The following is a 27,997-nucleotide window of genomic DNA, read 5'->3' as shown; positions in this document are numbered from 1 at the left end:
CGATTGTAACAGAGCAATAATTTCGAGTGTCGGGTTCTAGATTTGGTTCCTAAGTGGCGCACAAGGTGAATTTAATAAATCTACATATACACCCCTGCTAGCAATCATTTTTATGTACTTTGAAAGATTTACATCACAAAAGATATTTTCACGCCACGTAAGTACTTTCTTTGGTATTAGAATATTATATTGCAACAAAGTAATTTTGTTTAAACATATAAAAATTATTAACCGAATATGTAAGTGGACACCTTAATTAACATTTCAATAAAAAAAGGCTAGTTTTGCTAATTAACTAGCATTGTTTTTAACAAATGAAGCTGAAATGGCGTCTTGGGGGCGATTGTAACAATAAGTAAAGGGATGATTGTAACGGCTGAAAATAAATAATCTTATGCTTACAAACCATTACTTAACTGTTTAAGAATCACCAATAGTTTCCTATATCATTTATATTATGCATGCGCATTACTTTATTTATCACCTTTCATAGCATAAATTAAAATTTTTAACCCCTTAAAGTTAAAAGTTTAACCCTTTAGGTCTGTGCTCATTATTATTTTTACTCCTAAAATAACACTACTATTTTGATCAATAAAAAATATACCACAACTGTGATAATATGTATAATTAACTATGTTTTAGTTGAATTTATAAACTGTTACAATTGACGCCGTAACTGGGGACAATTGTAACAAGTGCACGACTGTCAAAAATTGTTAATAACTAATATAATTACATTTAAAATAAGGTATTTATTTTTTTTCTATTAGAGGATAGTCTACTTTACTCGTCTGTCAATTAATACTAATAATATATTGGATTTTTTGTTAGTTAAAAATAGTTAAGTAAAAAATGTTATAATTGACCCCACTCTCCCCTACAGAACATGCTGCATCTTCCGAGAGCATTTTAATAATTTGAATTAAAATTATTATTGCGTATTATAAGTATAAGCACATTTTTTAATGCATGCATTTATATAGTGAAGTGGTATGGTTGTAAAATGCTCCTCTATAATTGCATTTTTATATGTTTGTCGTTTTTTTTAACAGACATTAAAAATCTGCAATTAATTTGCAAGACCCGGGATCTACGATAGAATAATATATGCTGTCTGCTTAGATACATATTAGTGTAATGGTGATTCATATAGTTGTTGTAATTTTAACACAGCTCGTCTTAAATTTGGTTGATGCTTTATTCACACCTCGATAATCGATTATTTTAATGCTTTTATCACACCTCTATGTAAATTGAAATTAAAAACCAATTTACTTTGGACATCTGCTGTTTTTTTTTTCTTTTTGGTACACTTATCAAAATTTGCTGCTTAGCAACATTAACCCTTCGAAGCTGATTTCTAATTTTTCATCGAGAAAATTTTTCTCTTGGCAGTTTTATAGTTGAAAATATTGCATATAAGTTTAAGTTTGACCGATAATATAAAAAATTGTGTTAGAAAGAGTTTTTTGTATATTTAGAACTGTCGGAGCAACTATGTCCCGAGAAATAAAAGACTACCTGGGCATATTCATTCCAAGTCGTAAAGATAAGTTTTTTTTATTGTTTTCACGTGATAAAATTACAAAATCATGTGAATTGTGATTCAAAACAACGGAAAAGGTTATAAATAACATTTTATATTATGACGCTCATTTTTTATTGTCTCTATTTAAGTTATTTTCCCCACGAAATGCACATATCTTCACAAACACGTAATTTCTTCAAAGCTATACCGTTATGACAGTTTTACAAGCTACCAATTATAAAAATAGAAAGAGGGAAGTTCAAAAGATTGTAATGTGCAAATCTAATATTAAAAGGGATCTGTTTTGACCAACAGTCAACTTGGAACGTCTGATAGAAGGTAAATGTTCCTTAAGCTTCGAAAGGTTTGAAGCGCTTTGAATACGGAAAACGAAACTCAGCATTCTTTTGAATTCAGCTAAAGAAAGTTTTTTCCCGAGTTGTTTGTAAAACAGAGCAACTGAACTAACTTATTTATTTATTCATTAAAAACTGGTTGATTATTGGAAATCGTTACTCTTTGAGTAGTGTACTTTTTTCTATTTTGTTACACATCCCCCTGCAGAAGGAAAGCTTACAGCAGGTCCAGAAGGCCCCGTCGCTTCAGTTCCTCATATATCTGCAGAAAGTCCCGATCAATCAGCAGTTGCTTAAAAGTAGCGCCAAGGCAAAAAAGAAGGTGATCAGGACTAGCAGGTTGTGAGCAGGAACAAGGTTCGAAAGTCCTCTCCCCATTTTGAATCCTTAAACACTTAAGATGGCCACTACGAAATCTGGCCATGGCCGATTGGAAAGGCCGAGGGCCGCAGCATGTTAATGATAGGCCAGGGCGGTTGCCAGCATACCACTGATGGGATGGAGTACGGCGCCACACTGGAAGCAAACGATGTTTTTCCAGGGAGTGGATCTCAGTGGGAGTAAGACGGTTTAAAAAGTTTATAGGAAGATCACAGCCATTCTTGGCAAGCACATCGGCTGTCTCATTGCCATGTACCCCGACATGCGATGTGATCCATTGAAGGGTTATTGGTGTCTTTAGGCTTACCTCAGATGGAAGCTTCATAATCTCCTGGCCAGGAATATCAAATATTTCCGGTCAGTACCCATTTCTTTTTTCTATGCCAATATTTACCTCCACCTATCACAGTGCTGACGTAAAATATCACCATGGTTAGATCATGGAATCTTCTTGCGGTCAGGCTAGCCATGGGAGGTTCTTGTGGTTCTCCTCTCAATGTAGAGCAAATGCGGATTAGCTCTATGAAAAAGTTCTCAATGAATTATAGTTTGAGACTAAGACCTGATCATGGAGTTCCCTTGCATTATGGGTTGGGCTCGAAATTGCAAGGTTACGGAACTGAACAATGATAGTCGTAAATTCAGAATTGGGTCGGGTGCTCAACGTTTTTAATAAAATAAAATGAAATATTTACCTGAAAGTCTTCGGGTGGTGTTGTTCCATTTAAGCATGCTGTCCTTTGTATTTGACAGATTATATTGTTAACAACCATATTAGATGACGCTGAAGTACATGCTCCTATCGAAATTCCTTTGGGATTCTTATAGTTGCAAATGGTTTCATATTTGTACCTTTCAACGAGAATAACCATATGGACAAATTCTTGGATTACGAAACGTATTATTTTACAGTAACTGTTAAAATTATATAAATATCTTATCAAATTAAACTAAGTCCTTGTGCCAAGAAAAATTACACTGTAAAATCTTCGTTGTAACACCTCTCTGAGTTTGGGGTTGAAAAACTAAGTGAAACAATACTTAATTTCAAGTTGATACCATATCGAGCGTTCGTACCCATTTTATAGAGTGTAGTTAAATCTTAACACCAATAATTGAACAAGTCAACACCAAGACCAGACGTATTTACTCTACTCATGAATTATTTTCACCAATTTTCGAGTAAGTTTGGCAACAGTCTCATGACAGCAGTAGATTGTTTATAATTGAGAACGAGATGTCCTGAATATTTTGTCTCGAACGCTGTAAGAAAATTTACAGAAATTTTTCAATTATATTAAACAATTTTGTGATAATTAATTTCTATATTCGGTTTTGTTCAAATGCATCTTAATATTTTCTCTGCACTGTGTTTATTTTTTATTAACAAACTAATTCCATTTTTGGAATTAATGTATATGTGCATCTTAAGTTAATTATTCTTACTTTACCTTATCTGCACTGTGTTTATTTTTTATTAACAAACTAATTCTATTTTAAGAATTAATGTAATATGCATCTTAAGTTAATTATTCTTACTTTACTTTATCTTACTATATATTATGTAATTATTCTTACTATACTTATAAGATTTTATAAGAATTCTCCCAACGTATTTTAGGATAAATTTTGAAAAGAATGGACATAACATCTGGAAGAAAAATTGAGACTATATTTACTTTATTCTTATACGTTATACGCATTTTTTTATTTGTAAGTTAATCTTGTAAGTAAGTTCGTTAAGTCTTTTCACAAAATTGCGCTTTATTTTTTTCTAATATTTTGTCATCCTTATAAGTTTGGGACTGGCAGTAAATCTCAATTTGTTGTCAGATGTATTTGTAACTAGAGCAAAAAGCTTACACGAAGTTCCACTTACTTTGTTATTTGCATAGTAAATACATAGAGTAGATAAAAGCTAAATATCGAGGAATTTTTGTGTTAAAATAGCAAAAAAATTATCAGTTCAATTAAATTATTGTATGTTACGATTCAAGATAATATGATAAAATGTGATTAACAATTAATACTTTCCTTGAATACGATGTGAATTTAAATTGAGATTAAAATATAAACTATAAATCTTCAACATTTCAGATAATTTAAAACTGAATATTTTCTCGGGCGTCTGTTTCTTATGTCCTCAGACTAAACCGACGGTGCTGCTGCAAACGGAGAGTATTAAAAAAAACATTGCATTATAAGCTTTTTCAAATAGCGCACCATGAGCTGTGGGGGGCCTTTCAATGAGGTTAACGGGTTCGAATCCCAGCAATGACTAGTCGATTCAAATTCCGCATCCGGCTTCCACTGATCACAGTGCTGACGTAAAATATCCTCAGTGGTTGTCGGAACATGGGTTACAGTCCTCCTGCCGTTTGGCTAATCATGGGAGGTTTTCATGGTTTTCCTCTCCATGTAACGCAAATGCGGGTTAGTTTCATCTAAAAGTCCTCCTCAGTAGCCATTTTCTCCCAATACTTAATCCAGGAGTTCCCTTGTCCTCCGGATTGGGTTCAAAATTACAAGGCTACGGGATTGAAAATTAGTAGTCGTAAAACCAAAATCGGATCGGCTGTTAAACACCAGTAATAAAAAGAATTATAAAATGGCGCGTTATGACTCGTGGTAGCTCAGGGGTAGAACGGTCGCCATTTAATGACGTGAATCGGGTTCGAATCCCAGCTGTGGCTAATCGATACTGAAATTTAATATTTTTCACAACTATCATTATAATTTTGACAATTTAAATTGTGCTATTCTATAGAATGAGAAATATATTTACCCTACTGAATTGCAAATTGTTATAGTCGGTATATCAATGTCTATAGGAGAAGTATCTTGTATATCAATAACTGTTGGATAAGTCCAGTAAATTTGCAAAAACTCAAAACATTGGTAAATAAATCCTCCTAAGCAAGCTAGTACAAACAAGTATCTGAAAAAGGAAACATTTTTTAAGAATAAGACGTTGACCATTCACAAAATTTTATAAGACACTTGGTCAAAATTTTTTACTGAGTTGAATCATAGAAAGCAAAAATGGTTTCTTTCTGCTACACGATATTGATTTTTACAGTAACGGGGGTTTCACAGTTAACCCAAGCTTCAAATAAAAGTAGAAAAAGCGAAATTTACTTAACTATAGCTTAAAAGAAAGTAAGTTCATAAATGTGATAAAATATGCTTTTAATAATTCAATTAATTAAATTTAATTAGCTTTTTATTACAAAAATTGATAAATTATAATTTTATTTTTATGCATATTGTTGAATATTTTTATAATGTATTATTTTGCATTTTTGTCATGAAACTAATTCATTTTTAAATCAAAATGAAGAAAATTCATTCCATAAAATTGTCTAAAAGATTTTTTGAATCTGTTTTATTACCTTTCTCATAATTTTTTGTTGTAAATAAGTATTTGGGCAAATAAGGGTAAAAAAAATCATGTTTTTGCATAGACAATTATTTTGAAAAAGCAAGACAAGCAAAAAAAAAAAAAAAATCGTGTTTTAGTGATATTGTACCAATTGTTGTCTAATAAATCGGAATCTAGGTTTCGGAAGATTAAATAAACAGGCCTCATAAGGAATTTTTTTAACAATGACACACACACACACACATATATCATTATTACACACACATATAAAATTATTACTTTTCAATTATTATTATTCACTACAAAGAACGTGGTTTTTAAAAATATATATTTTTATTTAGATTATTTTTCTTAGTCAAGAGTAGTCAAGACTACTACAAAACCACTACTATAATAATAGAACTTTCATTTTAAATTAGGGACACAAAAATCTTTATAGAAAAACAATACCTTTACGACTTTCATTAGTTTTATGCTGATGACAACCAAAACAATCTGGAAATGAATGAGGAAAAACTGGATACTACCACGTGATTTTTCTGCCAATAAAAATACTCCGACAATAAAAATCTTTTCACCTGACATGTAATTCGCGATCGCAACGAACTATAGGGGGCGTTGTTGTATGAGACGCATACCTGCGATTTCTATATGAACCTTCATTCAGTTACTCTGGAAACGTCTTTAATGTAGCGAGTAGCATTGCAACGTTCCTTCTTTAATGTGGCTCATTAAATTTAAAAAAGAAAAATGTTTGATATCCTTTCTTATACAACCGAAAACAAGATGGTATATCTTTTTTTTTTTTAAAGAAGGAAAATCCAAAACACACCTGAAAAATATTTGTAAATAAACAGAAAAAAATATGTATCTTCTTATTAGAGTTAAAACCTAATGGCTGAGAAATAGTTTTACTAAATTTAATGATATAACCTGAAAGGCCTATTTAAACTTTACATTCCATAGTTTTAAGAATCATATTACTTCAAACATTAAAATAAGCAAAAAGTATACATAAGCTTCATAATTTTATGTAATTTAATTTTGTAAATAAAGTTTTTTGACAAGTAATTTTATCAAAAAAATATTAAGTTTTAATAAAAATCATTATTTAGAAACTGAAAAACGTAAAGTAAAGAATGCTTACGATACAAAAAAAAAAAAAGAAAAAAAATTCTAAAAATTCCTTATATTAAAATAAACAACTTTCATGTTTTTTCCTTTTTGATTCATAATCGGACGTAGAAAACCATTCTACAGAAAACTATCATCAAGAGAAAAACTACTTAAAAGTAAAATTTTTTATTTTATAAAAATTAACACTTACCTGCTTTATAAATCAGAAGAATTCCAAAATGATTTGTTCTTCGATTTTCGTTACCATTTTTTAGCTACGAAAATGCGTCTTGTGATTTTCCAGAAATAGCACAAGACGCAATTTTATTTTTTCTGGAGCGAAATATTTTGCCCATTGTCCACCGAAATCCGATAAACTACTTTGATTTTAATTAAAGTATTTCGTTTTATGATTTGTCACAAAAATTTTAGGTGTAGATTGGCGGCACTTAAAAACAGCCAAATCTGTAGTTGCTGTGGCGTTAATACATAAGTACCGAATTTTTATTCATACTTTTCTGAATCATATTACTTGAAACATTAGAATATGCAAGAAGTATACATAAACACATAATGTTATACCATTTATGTTTTCAAAAAAAGCATTTTGACAACAATTTTTATCGAAAAATTATAAACTATAAAACGGAAAATAAAGAATTCTTAGGATAAAAAACGATTTTAAGAATTCTTTACATTGAAATAAAAACTTTCATATAGTTTCTTTTCTTATTATTCTTAATCAGACTTAAGAAACCATTCTGTAGAGAACTATCATCAAATAAGAAAGAAAAGTTTTACAAGCTAATTTTTTATTATAAAAATCATAACACTTACCTTCTTTATAAATCCGTAGAGTTCCAAATGAAATGTTCTTCGTTTGAAAGTTTTATTTTCAAATAATGTGTGCATAGATTATCCCTTTATTACTCTTAGATAACATACCACACATCAAAATTTTATAATTGTAAGATCTCGATATGAATTTGAATATGTAGCTTAAAAACAGAACAGCTGAATTCTAGTTGAAATTATCTATTCTTTGAAAACTAAGAAATACTTACCAAGAAAACGATAAAAAATTTTATTAATCATCAGCACAAATGACACTATTTCAAGTAATTTGGTTGATTCTTTATTGTTGTTTTCCGAATTATATAGATACAGAAATATATACTGTTCTATAACAAAGAAGAATTCTATAACTATTGCAGTTCTTGACGTTCTGAATTCACATTTCTTTATTGGACTGACGAAAATAATGTTGACTTCATTTTAATTTGTAATGAATTGAAGACAGAAAAAATTATTTTACCGTAATATACACATCTGTACCTTTTTTCATTTTACACCCCGATTGGTTCGTCTAGAACAGCCTTCGATGCAGAAGTATCGGCAATAGGCGTAGCTCTGTCACAACTACAGAATCACCTTGAGAAATTTAATAACGTAGTCAGCCTCTCTGACTCCAAAGCCGCACTCCAAGTTATTGTTTCCTCCAAAGCCCCCGCATCTGCCGACATTCTACATTATCGTCAAGCCCTTCACAGGCTTGACCAACACAACAAAAATGTCGCCATGCAATGGGTACCAGCGCATTGTGGACTTCAAGGTAACGAAACTGCAGATTTCTTGGTCAAAAAAGCCGCCAAGATTCTACAAATATCTCTTAAGCCAGTTCCTTTCCACACCGCGAAAAGGCTAATAAAAATCTCTCTGCGAACAACATTTGAAGCAAAACTCCAAGAAGCAAATAAAAATAAGGACTGGTTGGAAGGAATTAAAGATATTCCGTCATGGCCAAGAGAAAAATCTGTGGCCCTTTTTCGCCTCGCCACTGGCCATGACTGTTTATCAAAACACCTGTATAAAATTAAAATTTTTTCAAGCCCCCTTTGTCCATTATGTAACCAACAAGAAGAAATGGACGCTAACCATCTAAGACATTGCCCTGCACTTTCTCCTGGGCCCTTGTGGGAACGATATTGGCGGGCGAGATGCATTATTACAGACCTATAGACTCTTTATTTTTGTAGCTCTTGTTTCCGTTTTTTGTTCTTTCTTTATATTGTTATTGGCTACAAATTTGTCTTTCATGTCTGCCATTGGAAATAAAAAAAAAAAAAAAACACACATCTGTAACAGCAAGTGATCATGAAATTGTAAGTTATGTTGTTGGTAATAGAAAGGTAAAAATTATTGAGAAATTGTTCTTCAAATGCTTGGCGTGTTCTGCTTCAATGGTTGGCATGTTCTGGTTAGATTTTTCAAGTTCTTCAGCTGTTCCTTAGGGAAATTTTTATTTTTATTTGCTGCTAAGAAAATGGCGTCCGTCATGGCCGAGGATTTTGATGGAACTAAATGAAAACGTGATAAATTAATGTCTGATATTTACAGGCTCCCGATAGAGGGCGTACTCGAGCGTTACTAATTTGAAATAATGGAATCGACAACAAAAGACAATCTCGAAAATAATTTTTTCTTAAATTTTAATTTTATTTTACTTTGTATGACTTTTTTCTCTTCATTTTCATTCATTGTCATCCAATTCTGAACTATGTACCAAATTTGAAGTTTGTTGCTAGTCGGGAAGTTAGTTTAAAATCGATTACAAAATTCCACCCGGACAGACATACACGAAGTCAAGTTTATATAAACGTGGTAAAATAAAATCAATAATTTAAAGTCAGTAGTTTTACTCTATATGAAAAGAACACTTTACTACTTTAAACAACATTTAATAATACTTGAAAATTAATTTTGTACGAAAAATATGTTAACGTACATGTTTTTAGAAAAAAAAATTCATAAATGCACTAAAATTAGTGAATTATTTTCTTTTAACGTAGAATCATTACAAAAGTTATCATGAATTTAAAAGCATAGAAAAATTAAAAAAATATAAAAGCTGAAAACTTTTCTCACAAATCTCTGATTGATTGCATTTATATAACTCGTGTCCACAGCTTATCTAGCAAATTTTTTTATTCCCACGTGTAACAGAAAATATTTTGGACTGCCCGTAAAAAATAAGCCAATATTCATCAAATCGTGAGAAAAAATTCATAATGATACCAATTGTACAAACAAGGAGAGTATTAAAATTTTCCTACAAAAACGTGCATTCGGGTTAATTCCCTGAATCATAAGTAAATAGAACATTCGATTTTGTTAAAAGTATGATAAATAGAAGATCAAAATTTTGGACCTACAGAACCGTATTCTAATATGAATAATATATGCTGATTGCTTTCAGAATATTGTTTTTAGTATAAATGATTACTCTTTCTGGTAAAATATGCCTGTTTTTGTTCTTGTCCCATTGCCACGGTAAGTAATTGAAATTAATAATACATAGCATTAAAAGATGAATTGCAATTTTATGTTTAAGTTTTTTATCTTTTCGAATAACTATTTCTTATTTTTAGTACTTTCAAAAAGTCATTGAAATTACTTTTAATAATTTTAAAGTAAAGTGTTAAGAATATTAAAGAAATAAATAAATAAAATATAAGAATAAATTGAAGATCTAACTTTTGGATCTAAATACAGTTATCTAATATGAGTAATATAGATTGCTTTCAGAATATTATTTTTCGTATAACTGATTAATCATCCTTGTAAAATATGTCTATTTTTGTTCTTGTCCCATTGTCACGGTAAGTAATTGAAAATAATAATACATTAAAAAAATGAATTGCAATTTCATGTTTAAATTTTTCATCCCTTAAAATAACTATTTCTTATTTTTTTGTTCTTCCAAAAGGTCATTGAAATTACTTTTAATTATGTTAAAATAAAGTGCTAAGAATAATCAAGAAAATAAAATATAAGAATAAATTGAAGATCTAACTTTTGAATTACAGTTATTTAATATGAATAATATATGCTGATTGCCTTCAGAATATTATTTTTCGTGTTAATGATTGCTCTTTCTTGTATAATATGCATGTTTTTATTCTTGTCCCATTGTTATAGTAAGTAGTTAAAATTAATAATGTATTTCGCTTAAAGATGAATTTCAATATTATGTTTAAATTTTTTATCATTTAAATTAACTATTTCCTATTTTAATCCTTTCAAATAGTCATTGAAATTATTTTTAGAAATGTTAAAGTATAGCGTTAAGAATAATTAAGAATGGAAACTAGTGCTAATCTAGCGAAATGTGCAAAACAAAAAAAAAAATTTCGGATAACTTTTGATCTAATGATGGTATTTTTCTCTGATAAAGCAAAACATTTTTGGCATTAATATCATATCTAGAGTCAATAAATATGGAAGTTCATTAAAGTTACGCAATTGCTTGGGAAAGCCTAATTTTGTCTGATAAACATTTATTTTTTGACAGATTTTCAATCTTTAAAATATGAAACGGGCGCAGTCCGGAAAAATACGATCCCCTTATGTTCTGCCGAAATTGTGTTCGAAAGTTTTTCGCTTCTATGTCAATTTTTGCTTCTTTGGCCATACTTTAAACCTTATTCTTATTAATGAAATTTCAACCATTAACTAATTTGCATTATGAATATATTCATGGGAATATAACTAAATTAATTCTAAGAATTCTTCTTACGTAAGACAATTGAAAAATAAATTCGCTATTTTTTTTTTTTTTTTTTTTTAATGCTGACAGTAATTTTTGAAATGTGTGTCATCCAGCCTTTGATCTCAATGGTTGTGAGTAGGACTGGGTGATAAATCGATTAATCGCGAAATATCGATTTAACGCTTACATCGGCAAGCCGGTATAATGATTTTCATTTTAGGCGATGCATCAGAAATCTGATTTAAGTCGTCGGTATAAGCTCGCGGTTTAACGATTTAACATACGAGGATCCTTGCCTACGCTAACGCTGCCACCTCGCTGACGAAGACGATTTTGATTTCGTCTAGCTGCGGAGATGTTGATAACGCCTAGCTGCGGAGATGTTGATAACGTCTAGTTGCAGAGATGCTGATAACGTCTAGCTGCGGAGATGTTGATAACGTCTAGTTGCGGAGATGCTGATAACGTCTAGCTGCGGAGATGCTGATAACGTCTAGCTGCGGAGATGTTGATAACGTCTAGCTATGAAGACGATGTTAGTTTCGTGATGTTGAATGACGAAAAGTGAATTGAATCAGAACTTCCGGTTCCGTGCGAGGATCAGCATTGAATTATGGAACGCTATGCTTAATTTCTTTACGCGCCATTTTTGTCTTTGGGACTTTACATTTCTTGAAGATTATTTTCAGCTGGACTTACGTTATTTTGCGATCGCTGTGCATTTTATTTTGTCGGGATTTAACATATCTTGTAAACTATTTTCAGTGAGACTTTTTTTACCTAGCGATCGCTTCGTTGTGGATTACTTTGTCACTTTTTTTTTGTCTGTCGGGATTTAACGATTCTTGTCAATTATTTTTAGTTCAGCTGTTACTTTGCGATCGCTGCGCAATCGCTGTTATCTTAAATTTTCGCTCTGGACGCAATCTATTAATGAAAAGAAAATATGAATAAAAAAAAGATTCTTCAATGATTTTTTTTTAAAATTATTGTTTTCCATTTTAAGCAATGCAATTTAATAAGCGTATTTTATATTTTACTTTGTTATAAGAAATTAGTTTTTTTTTAAAAATTTATTTTATGCAGTAAAGTATAATAATTTGATAGAAAATTGCAAGTATTGTGTCTATTATTATTATTAATACAATAAATCTTCCATCGTTTTTAATTACAAAAAAATTAAAACAAAGCCTACATTTATTTTGTTTGCTTTTTTTGAGAAAACTAAAACAAAGGAAGCGTTATTTATTTTTAAAGAAAATTAGCTATTAGCTAAAACAAATAATTTTTTTTAATTAAATAGAAAGTTAAGCAATTTTTTGACGCTTTTTAATAATTTAACAATAGTACTTAGAGTACTTTTGTTAAATTTTTTTTCTTAAAACTGTTTCAATACTTGTTTGTTTCATAATTTGTTAGACAGAAATCTTTAGTCAAATTAATATTATTTCGTCGATTACATTTTCAAATTATTTAGTCGATTTCATTTTCACAAAAGAAAATAATAATAAATAAACAAAAAACGTAAATGCTTTAAATTTTGGTTTTATTGACTAGAATTATGGTTTATTTTACGAGAAATGTCAGTACCATACAGTATGTTAGTTTTACCAGGATTTTTTCTTCGTGTATCATAATCATAAGAAAAAGAGCCAAAAGAGAATTTAAAATAAATCGATTTATTTGTATGGGGCGTATTTTACTATTCGTGGGAACGGAAGGGATGTTTCTTACACGCAGATGATTCTGAAGATACAGAATTTATTTCTTATTCCCATGTGGCTAATTTTGTTTCTAATTATGTATTTAGTTTAACACCTTCCTATTCGCTCCCGTGAAAATGACAAGGTGAGGTTTCGCCCTCCATTTCTCGCTCCCGTGATATTGACAGGCTGGAGTGTTCAGTAGTAACGCGCCAATAAGAATAAAACTAATTCATTTCTTTTGCCCGGAAAACATTTTATTTCTCATTTTACACACCAGATGACAGTACCAGGATATTTTTTAGGTAATTGTAGATAGTTAGTTTATTTTAAACTAGTTGCAATACTAATCAAATACGCAATACAAATACAAAAGTAAAAAAATAGGCACTTTTATGACTGTTTTCTTGAAAATTAACCGATCGTTAAGGGGTTAATGTTGAATACAGATTTTTCCGTGATGACAACCCTTTATGTGTATAATTACAAGCCTTGTTAAAAAAATTTAAAAGAAAAACACACTATTAGGGGGCGCAAAATAGTATTAAGCGACGAAAAACAGAAACGCTACCGAAGTCTAGCGCTCCAGTGAAGGCGGGATATAAACATTCGAGCTTATTTTATTTGCAGAGAAAACAGAAAGGAATTGAAATGTAATTAATAAAATCGCCTTCTGCTTTAATTAAGCAATCAAACTGGTTTCAATGATATTTTAACCATCTTCCTCACAAGTGGTTTGAAAGATTTCGATAACATTTTTATTTCTCCCTCTGTTTAATTATTAATGCGTGATTCCTTATATGGTAAACTTTCTGAAAAAAGTTCCGAAAAACATATATTAATATATAATTATCCTGATAGTCTCATCATATTCTTTCAAAACATTTGTTTTCGTTATGTTCCTTTTTTAAAAAAAATAATCTGTTAAACACAGGATGTAACTTTTGCAAAAGAAGATTTTTACAAAAAATAGTAATGTATCAGCATCGATAAATAGATAAATAAAGTGCAAAATTGTTTCTTTAGAAGGTAATAGCAAATGACGCAAAGTTAAGGAAATATATTTGTTCTCATCCCTTTACTTCAAAATTAATTCCCTCTTTTTTTTTACGTTTGTTTTGATTTTTTTAAAAATTATTCTACTACACACAGGTTGTAACTTTTTTCAAAGAAATTAAAAAAACAAAAATAATAGTATTAATTTTACAGAAAAAAAGGGTATAGGAAAGTTATTTAAAATAATTATTCAATCTCTTTTTTTTTTTGCATTTTTGTCTTTTAAAATAAAGAGATAGGCGCAATCTAGATAATATGGTCTCAATATGGTTGAGAGAGAGAGGTTAAACCCTTTAATGTTTATGTCACTTTTTGCATATTTCGCAATCTCAAAAAGACCGTATTTTTAAATTCTTGTGCCTCAGATACTATTAGACAGATTCTCTTTAAACTTTTGATTTTGTTATTTAAAATTTCGTATAGTGGTATAAAATTTTTTTTCCTTACATTTCCAAATTTTTCGATCGTTAGTAAAATAAGTATTGTTGTAATTACTTGAAATCGCAATTACTTGGGATCATGATTACAGTTGTAATCAAAATTTTGATTACAGCTGTAATCAAGATTACAAGTAATTGATTACTGTAATCAATTATTGTAATCACGATTATAGCTGTAATCAAAATTTATGAAAATTGTAGTCGCGATTACAAGTAATTGATTGCTGTCTATTTTAAAACAACTTCTGACAACCGGCTCACGCACTACATCCCAAAGAAAGAGTTTTTCATTAAATTTAATAAAATTTTTATATTAGTGATTAACTAGCTTGTAGCTCTAATCAATCAAAAATTAGTTTTAGTGCTCACTTATATTAATTATTTATCGTTAGTTTCCTATGTTAGGTTATTACAAATAAAATCAACGTTAATAATTCCGTAAAGTTTGCTGAGGACGTCAATGAATTCGCCTTTAAAAAAGTATATGAAACTAAATGTTTCTTATAGCGATATTTATGCTTTAGAACAGAATATAAATTGAAATAACGAAACATCAACAAGAACTTACCGACTCAACAAAAACATTTGAAAGAAATAGAATTATCATCAAATTATCATGTAAGGGCAGTTAAGAAAAGTTGCCCTTGCATGATAATTAATATTACAATTCTATTATTAAAGGTCTTAGTAACTCATGCAACATAGAATTATGATTTTGCTCTTCAATGATCAGCAGAGTTTCCCCTATTTACAATGGCAATATTTATGTTCACTCATATACAGTGGAATTATGGTCTTGTACTCCGATCTGAGTTAAAAATCCATTATGAAATTCAGATCAATTTGTTAAAAATTAATTTGCTAAAAGTTAATTAACAAAAGCTATGTCACTTAGATATTAAGGTAGAACTAACTGACATTCATATAAGTGAGAACTGATATATCATTACTACAACCCTAATAGAGATTCTCAATATATGGCACTATTTCACTGATATACCATGGGTTCTTATCTTGGGGCCCTATTACCAGCTTCACGGAATCTAATTCCGATCGAAATGAAGCTCTCGTGACGTCATAAATCCGTGAATGTCAGTTAAGTCGTATTACGAGCTCTTGATTCCGCTCGGAACTAAATTCCGATGCGAAATTATTACGAATCCCATTCCGGCAGGTTTAAGAGTAAGCGAAATCTAGATTCCGATAAGAGTTTGGTTATTTTATGAACAAAATGGCGCTGTTTTCCGTCATACAGCTAACTATTGCTGATGAGAGTGATCGAAGCACTATTAAGAGAAAGATCTATCGGCCTAAAAGATTTTGGGTATTCCAATATCCCGACAACGAAATTTAGAAGTTAATTTAGATTGGAAATTAGTTTTTTTAAAATAGTGTTACTCATAGGCGAAATTCAGTAGTGGAAATGAATAATATCGGATTGTGGAAATTAATAACAGAAGCTACATAAAAAAAACATGTAAAAAAAACAATAGAATCTTAGCCAAAAAAAAGGAATTACCAAAGTTAGCTATTAAAATTTCTAATATTGTTAGAAATATGCATGTGTGGAGTTATAACTATCGACTGTGTTTGTTAACCTTCAACTATCTAAGGGTACTTTAAGATGGATGCAAGTTAACATGCCTTATATAGTAGTGATTTGGTATTTAATTTTTATAGTGGTAATTACGCCAGATATGCCGGTAAGGCTTCCTGTATTTTAATCTGGATTGTTTTCTAGGTATTCCACAATCATTGTTTGCAGGCGAATATTAATTTTTGTACGTGAAGCCATTTGAAAATACTACGTTGTAATTTCACTCTACACTACTCTCTATACTTCAAATAAACACAAACTTGGCTTTTAGAACACTAAATTGTTGAAAATGTATGAATTTTTAAGCTTTCAGTTCTAAGTTAATGCGATTTTAACTCGCATGCAAGTAGAGAATACAAACATATCGTTGCCAGATTAATAAATTAGAATTATAATAATTTTCTAATTGGTCAAAGTTAGCCCCGCCTGCAAACTTCAATTTCACTGGAATCGTACGGAATGGCGATTTCAATTCCGGATTCCGATATGCTCATGTTACGGCAAAGTGGGTTTTACGAAATTGGCAATCCGATGAAAGCTAGTTTCCGATCGGAATCGTTTCCAGGCGGAATAAATTTCGATGAGTTGGTAATAGGGCCCCTGGGGCCTTATTACCAGCTTCACGGAATCTGATTCCGATCGAAATGAAGCTCTCGTGACGTCATAAATCCGTGAATGTCAGTTATGCCGTATTACGAGCTCTTGATTCCGCTCGGAACTAAATTTCGATGCGAAATAATTACGAATCCGATTCCGGCAGGTTTAGAGCAAGCGAAATCTAAATTCCGATAGGAATTTGTTTATTTTAGTGATCAAAATGGCGCTGTTTTCTGTCATTATTACCGATTAAAGCCAATCTGAAAAACATTTTTGTAGTTTTTCTTAGTGCGTAACGCAAAATTTGATAATTTTAATTTAATTTTATTTAAAATAGGGTATTTTTACAGCTTTCATAAAAATAATTGTATTTCGATACTTAAATTGCGGCTTATTTTGTTTTACAGATTGAGTTAAAAAGAAGAGCTTTTTGTTATATTCAGAAAGATGATACCCAATCTATTTCATAATTTTATAACCGTCGTCGAACAGCCGACCTAATTTTGTGTTTACGACTACTAATGTTCAACTCCGCAGTCTTGTAATTTTAAATCCAATTCAGAAGACAAGGAGAGTCCTGTATCAAGTATTGAGTGAAATTTGCCTCTGTGGAGGACTTTTTGATGGAACTAACCCTCATTTCCGTTACATGGAGAGGAAAAGCACGAAAACCTCCCACGGTTAGCCTGACCTCAAGGAGACTCCAGATTTTCTGAGCCACAACGGTTAGGCCTGATTAATAATAAAAAATGATTGCTTATAAAAAAATAATTTCATTGAGATAATGATGAACATTTAGTTGAAATCCAATTACCGCCAAGCAATCTGAAAAACATTTTCGTAGTTTTTCTTTGCGTGTTACGCAAAATTTGATCATTTTAATTTCATCTTAATCATGGTTGAAATAAATTATTTTTGTAACTTTTATAAACATAATTTTTCGCCGATACTTAAATTGCGAGTTACTTTGATTTTTGGGATGAGTTATAAAGATAAATAAAAAAAATATAAAGAGCATCTCGTTATATCCACAAATACAATTGGCTGTCTGTCAAAGATGCTAAAAAATGATTCATTAATGTAAAAAAAAATTCATTACGATTCCTGAACATTGAACTCTTTAAGCGTCAAGCAATCTGAAAGAAATTTTCGTGGTTTCCTTTTACGTGTAACGCAAAATATGATTGTTTTCTTTAAAAAGAATAATAAAATAAAAATTAAAAGAAAAACATAAAGGCAGCAATGTTTAAATATTTACATAAATTATGAGTTGTTTTATCTTTCTTCCTTTTTAAAACAAAACAAAATGAAGAGCATTTGATTGAGGTCAATTTATTAGCAGGGTAGATAGTCTTTTGCGGACGTTAAGAAATGATTTGGCAAATTTCTTCATAATAAATGCTACGAATAATTATTTTGATGAAAAAGATTTATTTTTTTAATTCTCATAGGAAAATTTAACAAATTTACAGTTGCATTATAATAGAACTAGACGCTTCAAACTAGTAATTATGGTTGAATAAGCAAATATCCTTCCTTCGGTTTTAATTAATCCCATAATTGCTTGCAATGAAAATAATTATAGACAACCTTGATTTTCCCCCTGGAATTTTATTGCAATTGCATTCAGTGGTGGATATTACTGGCGAATATTGTTTTTTGTATGGGAAGCCATTTTTTAAAGTAAAACGTATGAATTTTTAAGCTTCCAGTTCTAAGTTAATGCAATTTTAGCTCGCATAGAAGAAGAGAAAAGAAACATATCGTTGCCAGATTAATAAATTATAACTATAGTAATTTTCTAATTGGTCAAAGTTAGTCCCGCCTACAAACTCCAATTTCACCGGAATCTTGAGGAATGGTGATTTCGATTTCGGATTCCGATATGCTCATGTTACGGCAAAGTGGGTTTTACGAAATTGGCAATCCGATGAAAGCTAGTTTCCGATCGGAATCATTTCCGAGCGGAATAAATTTCGATGAGTTGGCGATAGGGCCCCTGTGCTGAATGATAATTAACTGATTCATAAGGTATCAAAATAGTCATCATTTAATCTCTCAATTCATTTATTTACAGCTTACGATATTTTCACTGGTCTTGGAAAACAAGTAGGAGATTGTTTTGAAAATGTTCATTATGAAGAGTGTGATATTTCTATAGCTGATGCCTATGAGCCGATAACTCCACAAATAGGCAACAATCCACCAGAAACGCAATTTGTTCTTTTCACGCCAACAAACCCCGATAGAGCTGAGCCGTTGCACAAATGTGGCGGTGAATTACCTAAAGACACTGATTTTGATCCAGACGTAGAGACAGTTCTTATTGCGCATGGTTATTTGGATGGGCTCTGTAGAACAGCTTGGCAGAGAGTAAGCTCCAAATTCATTTGTGATTTTTAGATGTTTAATAATGAAGACCACATTGAGGAACAATGGAGAGACAAAAGAAAAAAAAAGGAAAATAAGCTTCGAGGATTTGAAACTAAGTGATAAAATCCGGAGCATACTTTTACAAACCAATTTTCTGATCAGCCTATAAGGGATATGAATAAAAAATGTCTTCAGAAGTTTTCGAGGATTTAACACCACAGACGTTAAATCCTCGAAAACTTCTAGACCCGCAACGTCATTCTGACGCCATCTTATTTCCTGCGCAGAATTAAATTGTTGGTCAATACTTTAGTATCTCAGTTGAAGTTGGGGAATATATTTCACCAAAACGCGACTTTGAAAAAAGAATGTCTAAATTATTCATAAAATTACTATTTCAACACTCTACACATTCGTTATTTTAATATTGCTATTAAACAAATTTTTGAAACTGAATATAAAAAATTCATGTTTATCGGTAATTCAGAATACAAACACTCAAATTTCACATAAGATTTCCAAGCACTGTATCTCAAATAAAATATTTCATGTTAAATAATATCAGTTCAAAACACCTAGTGCACAAAAAATTGATCGCCATAGGAATAAACATAGCTATTATTATTGCTATTCCAGCAATATTGCTTCCAAAGTAATTTTTTGCACATGCATTAATACTTATTCATGAACTTAATTAATTCATCAGAATTAAACAATACAAAGCTAAGCGTTTCAGATGGAGCGTCCCTCCTGTCATGAAGCAACTGATAGAGAGGCGATTATAAAGAGATTATAGAGAGTGGGACCAATATAGGGCTATTTCTCTCTTTCAAGACATTAGTAGTTGTTAGGATCTTGCCATGAACCTTTAACTTTAAAGAAAATAAAAGTAGAGTGATTATTTTATCGCTAATCGTGAGCAATCTGAACAACCAAAATGAAACCCTCAAAACTAGCTTCCTACCACTGCGATTAGGCTTAGCTATTACGTTTAACAATCTCTATGGGCACAAAACTGTAATTAGTTATTTTTAGAAAAACCAAATCGTTTTAATTATAAATGCAACTAGTTTATAGGTAACATTTAAACAGGATTTCGATCTTTAACACTTTAATCGAAATTATAATTCCCTTTATTTAATGTAAGAAATAAATTTTGCTTACTTATTTAGCACAATTTGAAAGGTGCAACGGATAAGTCATTTAAGTAGATAACTATTCGCAAGCAGTACCGGGAACTAATTAATTCCAAATAAGAGAAGTGGACTGTTAGAATATTGAATAAAAGGAAAAAGCCAGCCAATACTAAAGACTATAAGAAGAGGATGAAAGAAACAACCAATCGAAGCAAAAAGTGCAACTTACAGGCTGACCAAAATTTCACATAACATAGGTTTTTAATTTAAAGAAAGTGGGATTTTTTTTATTGATTTTTTAAAGTATAACGTACAAGGTTATGCATTGATTAACATAGAGGATAAATTACTGCTGCTGGTATTACTGACACACAGTCTTTGTCAAAATTACCTGCATCCTTTTTTAAGAAATGTGGCTACCTTTCGTCGATATGGGGCTTATTTTTTTCTTTTAAGACATGGGAAATTGTTAGGTTCAGCTTCAATTTTAATTAACTTGCACTTACATGCGGTCTTTTCTTTTTTTCTTTGGAAAAATTTTATTATGCAACTGGTTCATAATTCTGAACACTTGTGATTTTGGGATAATTTTTTCAAAGAGAATTAAAGAAAAGTACAGAAAACGGGACAATAGTGAGAAATATAAATTACCTAAACACGTTCTCCTATGTAATGAATAACAATTTCTAAACCCGTTATGTTAATGAGCGTGTTTTATATCGTAGACAAATTAAATAATCCAATTATTTGCACATGGACTCCTTCATTTTGCAATAAGCCAAACCGGTTGGAAAAGTCACTAGCATTTTCAAATCAGCCTGGCACTTTAATCCTATATCAGTGAGAACATGTACCTCTAGGTTAATAAGAAATATATCAATTTGTAACACAATTAGCCTGCCTTATTTTTATCATTTTTCAATAAGTCCAGAACACACTGTTAAAAATTTATCAGAAAAAATTGTTAAGTAACAATTTATTTAATTGTTATTTTACCATATTCAAGCGAAACAGCCAAATAACCATAAATAAGACGGTAATCAAACTCTTAACTGTGAGAAAAACCGTTTATTAACTGGTTTCACCAAATATGGTTAGACAACAAGACTTTTATCACCCCAACTAAGCCAACCTAATAAAGCCACTTAGTTCCTTGCAACTGCCTACATATTATAGCCGCGAGGGCCAATGTGTTAGTTTCATGAATAACAGAATTTGGGTTCGCATCAGCATTTCCTTCAACACATGAAGAGTATCCGGTGTCCTGCACTTTGCACTGCCCATTACCTAATGTAAAGCCTAACTCTTATGTCCAGTTAAATTTCTTTTTTAGGATTTTGAAACTATGCTAGTTGTAAATGGTTAAAAACCATATAGTTTTGTAATCATGGCCTTACATCCATACTAGTAGTAAGCGGTTGCAAAACCGAATAGGAAAAAATGTTCCTCACCGTAAACTTAATGGTTAAATGGATGGGCAAACTGCTGCCGGTTATTTTACCGTAATTTTAGTAGGAAAATTCTAACAGTGTAGTGAAAACCAATAGTAAATAGCTTTTTAAAGGTTTTTTGCATTATGTCTAAGCAAATTCAGCCAGATGAGTTACGAATCTTTTTACCGTATTTTTTTTTTCATTTTCTAACTTAAGCTTTTCTTTTGTGTATTTGATGGAAACGTAGCATTATATTAATAACTGTAACTCTCTGTATTTGCATTCATAGCCATTGCTCAATGTATTAAGAAAGTTTATCTTTTTTTATCTCTTATACTTTTTTATCTACTGAAATTAAAAAAGAATTTCTTTTTCAGGAAATAAAAACGCAACTTTTTATAAGAGGCGACTACAACGTTATTCTCGTCGACTGGACATGGGGCAACACACCAGATCCAGGAGGAGCGGCTCAGAACTCTCTCGTCGCTGGAGAACAAGCAGCTTTTGTTGTTCAAAATATCATGGTATGTTAATATTAAAGAAAAATATTAAGTAAAACAATGAAGTTATGAATATAAATCAAATTAGTTGGCTCCATCAGCTGTTCACTGACGCTCCCTATCCTCTGAAAATTGCTGTGCAATCTTATAAGGTTTGCTTTACAAACCATGCTCGCACCGCTCGTTTGCAACCTTTTTGAAATGTGTTCTAGCGTTATCAATTTAAAATGTATTCTAACGTAACCCATTTGAAACGGGTTATATCGTAAAATCTTAGGAAACTGAATCAATTATTAAATTTCTTAAAACTAATTTTTGGATGGATCCTAAAATAGCCCAGCCCGTGACGTTTTTTTTAAAAATCTCGACACGCAACTTTTTAAAATCTTACCAAACTAGGTTTCCGAAATATATTTCGGAGAGATTATTTTGAACGTCCGATCACGCCACCAAAATTCTTAAACCTGATTGGCTGCTTGATATGTATACCTACGAGAAGGTAGGATTTCGTTAGAAAAAGGGTAAAAGGGTTTATTTTTTCACCGTTTATGCTTCTGATCTCTTGCTGTTGGAATGATCGTTATTATTTCATTTTTAGCAGTTATATCATTTATTACCGTTATTATTTCATTTTTATTGTGCAGTGGCTGTTGAACATGGCGAGCAAATGGACTAATGAGTTTTTTTTAATAATCAAAAAGCAACGTTGATCCCCGTGATGATGGCCAACTTGGCGAGATTTCAAAAAGTAGCCAAGAAGTGGGCTATTCTAGGAATTTACCCTAATTTCTCTTTAAAAATGTTAAAATTTTAGTCAATGATGAGTCATTGAAAGAAAAGATTTTAGAATGAAATAGGGGATATTTCCGTATAGTGATCTGTCATGCCAACTACAAAAGCCAGGGTGCCAAATAAGTTTTAAACTTGCAAATTTAAAAAAAAAAAAAAAAAAAAAAAAAAAAAAAAAAAAAAAAAAAAACATGCAATCATTTCCGGGGGTTGGTTACGAGTTATACCTTTCAAATTGGTCCCTTTCTGTGATGTTTATTTTAGTTTCACGCGGGCCGCCGCCCGGAAGACTTGGCGATTATTTTGCCACAGATCACGATACGGAAATCTCCCCTTGAAATAAATGCATACAATAGAAAAACTTAAAAAAAAACAACAATAATCATGCTTTTAAAAAACAACATGTATAATGTCACGTCTCCTACGCATTCCTAAATGGTACGTTTTTCATAAATGTCATCAATGCTTCCTTGTTTTACTCTTCACGAATGCTTCTTTTATTCTACTTAAAAATCGCAACAGCACGACTAATACTCATTTTAAATTAATAATAATTACAATGAATAAAACTTTTATTACTGAACATACATGGATATTATTAAAAAACAATATAAAACACTTTGTTGAAATGAACTATTCGCTTTTATCCTTTCCATCCTTCCAACTTATAATACAGTTTGTTTCAGTTTTTCTTTCCATCCCTTTCCATACAAACAGCTTCCATCTATTATCTTTTCAAGTCATCGCGAGAAAAATATTTTCATTTAGAAATTTATGCAATTACGTAAAAAATTTTATTAGACAACCCGGAAAAGTTGAGATGGCTTATAAGATAAAAAGTTTTCTCTCGACAAAGATGGCGAAGGTTTAAATTTTAGCTATGAACAAGGACTAATTTACGAGAGGGAATTCGAGGCATATGGCGAAGACTACCAATTTGTGAGAAGCCCTCACTCCCAAGATACATATCAAAAGAAAATCTTTTTATTTTTTTAACTTGCTTAATCTTTTACCTGTAAGGGCTTATAATTGTTCTTTCTTTTTTAAAAATTTTATTAGTAAAAAAACAATAATATATGTTTTCACAATAACGCAATTAGATAGGTCTTTAGTACAACTATCTTCCAAGACAATTTTCTTCATTTTCACCAACAATTCTTTCTCTATCAATTAATTTTAGTATTTTTCTCAAAGTTTAGTTAAATTAAATGTTAAATTTTTATATGACGGGCTTCCAAATATGGTTTACAAATTATTGTCTAAAATGTTATCCTTCGATATTGTGATTTACAAACCATGCACGTTAACTGAAGCTTGTCGACGCTTTTAGAAGACCCACACGTGACTTCGTGCTTAAAAAGCCCTGAGATACGTAAATCGGGACCTGGCTATGACAGGTATATTTACATTTTGCTCCCTATAAGCACTGGTCACCAAATTGTCGAATGAAATTTTATCATAGATGCTAATAAATGCTTTTAATCACGTTTCAGTTTTATTCGGGAAACAATCAGGTAATAATTTGATGTATCTCGTGTTTCTAAAATGTCTTTGCTTTGAACTCGACTTGGAAGTAATGGGTAAATAAATCAACCAACCAAACGATTATGGTAAGCGGACTGTAGTTTAAGATATTTAAAAGAAGATGAACTTAATAAAATGAAAAAGATCAAATGTATCACAAAAAATAATTATTGTTAAGAAATGGTGTACTTTTAGATCCGTCTATAAGAGCAGACCATTGTTATATTGTTGTATGTAATTATATTATTATTTTTGTTTCATCTTTCTTTGATTTAATAGTAAAGCGACGTTACCGTAAAAATATTAGAGTGATTCTTTGGAAACATGGCAATTCGGAACAAAAAATTTCTTCAAATTTAAAGTCTTCAAATTAATCTAAATTTTTTTTTGTATATTTATTTAGTTACATTTATTAATACAGATAGCAGTGTAGTTTATTGACATTATCTTACATATATATTACATATTTGTACATATATCTTACAGATAGCAGTGTAGTTTATTGACATTTAATCGAGAAAAAAAAAATCGAAATTCGCCAAATTTTGAATGCCAGTAAAATGACATATTAGCTTAGAAGTTAAGAAAACAGTCATTTTAAGCGAATAGTAAGTAACTCAACTTAAGCCTTTGCGTTAGATGGACCATGAATTGCTTAAATTAATTCTTTTATCCACTGTAGAAAGAATCAAAAATGTTTTTGTGTCTGATATGTACAGAATAAAATTGTGTATTATAATCAATCATTAAATAAAAAAAAGCTTTGATTACATTCAAGCATATTTATTTGCTTTCTCTCTTTACATTCAACTGTTTAAAAAGTTTTCTGGTAACTGTTTCAATGTCCTGGCATTCATAAGCCAGGAAAATGACACCCAGCATAATGACAATTTGTCATTATATAGCATTTAACTTTACTTTAATTTAATATTTCGGCCTAAGACGTTTACGTTCCGCAGAAAACAACAGAATTACTTGAAATAACTCAGGTAAATCTATGTAGTTTAAGTTATTAATGAATTCAAGAAGACAGGAAAATGACAACATTAAAACCTACTCACCTTGAAAAATTTTTTGGAATAGGTTTTGAACCAGAAAGTACACTGGTGTGCAAAACTTAAGCAACAAGTGCGTTTTTTGTCATAACTCTACAAGAAATCATCTAATTGACATGAAATTTGAATATGATGTATACAGTCCGCAAAAAAAAAGATATCACCCTGAATAACTTTCGTTCTGATGATCGGATTTTCACGAACTAATTGTCAATCTTAATGGTTCCTGGGGGTGACCTCAAATATGCTAATTAATAAGTGCTAACTATTAATTAAGTTACGAAATCAGACACAAAAACGTACTTTCTCTGAATAAACATATATTTTTTTTTACATATTTGAATTCTTAATCTTCAAAATATAGGGGGTAGCCGCAATCTGGGAAATGTGGTCCCCATAGTTTGGGCAGGAGAGCGATTCAAAGTTTGGACCCCTTAATGCTAAATTCACTTTTTGCGTTTTTAGTCATATTTTAAAAGCTAATTAAGCAATTCAAAAAAAAATTACACCCACTCATAAAACTCATTTACCCAAAGATAATTTCATGAAAAAAATAATTTTTAATAATTAATTATTATTTTTTATTAATTAATTAAATTGAGGATGAAAAATTTTTGAATTATAAGGTATGAATTTTTTTATACTATATTAATCTACATATTTTTCAATTGAAAAATCTAAAGTTTCAACTGTTTTTATTTATTAGGAGCTGAGAAAAATTAAAATTAATTATTTTTAAAAAAATAATTTGGCGACAATGAAAAAATACTTAAATGGGGCGATTAATATTAAAATGTGATAAACTTGCGAGAAACTTGACTTCGCGTGCGTAGCGTAAAATTTCCTTCATATTTTTTTGCTAATAATCGTTTGCTAATCTTTTTATTTTTATATCTTTCAAACTATAAAATACAATGTTTCTTAATTGGGCCGGGATAGCCTGGTCGGTAGGGCGCTGGGCCCATATCCAAGAGGTCGTGGGTTCGATCCTCGCCGGCCGAAGACTCCCCGTGTAGTAAATGGTGACTGATGCACGTTAAATCTGTCGAGTCTCAAAGTCCTCCATGTTCCCACAACAAATCAATACCTCTGGGGGTACTGATCCAGGAGTTTCCTTGTCTTCTGGATTGGTTCAAAATTACAAGGCTACGGAGTTGAACGTAAGTAGTCGTAAACCCATGAAATTGGGTCGGCTGTTCAACGACGGTTATAAAATAAAATAAAATGTTTCTTAATTATTTTTTTGCAATTTAGGGAAGAAATTTGAATAAAACATTTTGAATTAAAAACACTTTATTCAAGGAATGTGTAGTTTCATAAAAACATGCTTCTGATAGAATATGATTATACGCCAGATTGTGCTTATTTAATGTGATTATTTTTTTATTTTGTTTTTCAATAACTGATACAATTTCAGTAATATACACGCGTATGCATAGATTTGGAATAATATATTTATCAATTTCTTGAATATATATTTTATGAATATTAATAAAATTACGTTGTCAGCATTTTTAATTATCTTAAAACTTCTTTACATCTTATATATCGCCTTAATCTTAAAATAAATTTGTAAATTACCTATCTACGCGTGTTTCGCAGAATTATTTTTCTAACTTCTTAATTGAATTTGAATGCGAAATCTTATTTTTTATTCTACCATATACACCGAAGAGTCATTATATTATGACCACCCTCAATCTATAACAATGAGCTTGCCCAGGTTTTCATGGTTTCTCTCCCAAGAACAACGTTTACATGGGGCACATTAGGACCCCATGTAAACGTAAACATTACCATGTATGTAAACATTAATTTTTCCTGCGGGGGATGGTGTTTACCAACACGATAATGCACCTTGTCATAAGGATCAAATCGCCATGGATTGGTTCGAGGAACATTCCAGTGACTTTCAAATCATGTCTTGGCCCCCAAATTCACCCGACCTTAATCCAATAGAGCATTTGTGGTCTTACTTGGAAAACCAAATTCGTGCTGCCACGCTACCCCCTCGCAATGTGAGGGAATTGCAGGACCAGTTGGTGAGCGCTTGGAATACCTCAAACTACCTATCAGCACATTTTGAGGGCTAAAGGTGATCCTACATGTTATTAGCAGGGTGGTCATAATGTAATGGCTCTTCGGTGTATATTATTTTCCAATAATATACTAATCAATAGTTTTAGTTCATTAGTTTATGTTTTCCTTTTAAATAAAATTACTTTTCAAATTATTGCTATTTTCTTAGTGAAAGAAAACTTAGAATTGTTGCCAGCTATCTGAGAATTAAATCTTGTTAAGAAATAAAAAATATTCTACTGATCACACACAATAGCATTCGATGCAGAACAGCTGACTATTTACTAAGAATACTATTGTTTACGAAAAATGAAGATAAATTATTAATTTTTTTTTTATTGTTTCTTATTTATTCGAGTAATGAAAAGTAAATGCGTACGTGTGCACAACAGATTTTTTT

At 30.9% G+C, this 27,997-nt stretch overlaps 2 protein-coding genes across 2 annotated transcripts in view; both read left to right on the top strand.

The window, feature by feature from the left end:
• The first annotated feature begins 2,697 nt into the window (after nt 1-2,697).
• On the top strand, nt 2,698-8,785 carry LOC147816514 (uncharacterized). The gene is made up of 2 exons (XM_087156783.1): nt 2,698-2,858; nt 8,137-8,785. Exons 1-2 carry the CDS (start codon nt 2,698-2,700, stop codon nt 8,783-8,785), a joined length of 810 nt encoding a protein of 269 aa, XP_087012909.1.
• Nucleotides 8,786-9,961: 1,176 nt separating this feature from the next.
• LOC122270658 (pancreatic lipase-related protein 2-like) overlaps nt 9,962-27,997 on the top strand; it is a 35,352-nt gene continuing 17,316 nt past the window's right edge. The window contains exons 1-3 of the mRNA XM_087166906.1: nt 9,962-10,096; nt 18,786-19,081; nt 22,028-22,174. Coding sequence (XP_087023032.1) covers nt 10,042-10,096; nt 18,786-19,081; nt 22,028-22,174 — 498 coding nt within the window. The 5' untranslated portion in view covers nt 9,962-10,041. The remainder of the gene's footprint in view (nt 10,097-18,785; nt 19,082-22,027; nt 22,175-27,997) is intronic.

The sequence above is a fragment of the Parasteatoda tepidariorum genome, chromosome 1 (genome assembly GCF_982258835.1).
Source record: "Parasteatoda tepidariorum strain Cologne lab strain chromosome 1, Ptep-v5.0, whole genome shotgun sequence".
NCBI lineage: Eukaryota > Metazoa > Arthropoda > Arachnida > Araneae > Theridiidae > Parasteatoda > Parasteatoda tepidariorum.
The sequence above is the reverse complement of the archived record's forward strand: the minus strand, read 5'-3'. Positions and strand labels throughout refer to the sequence as shown.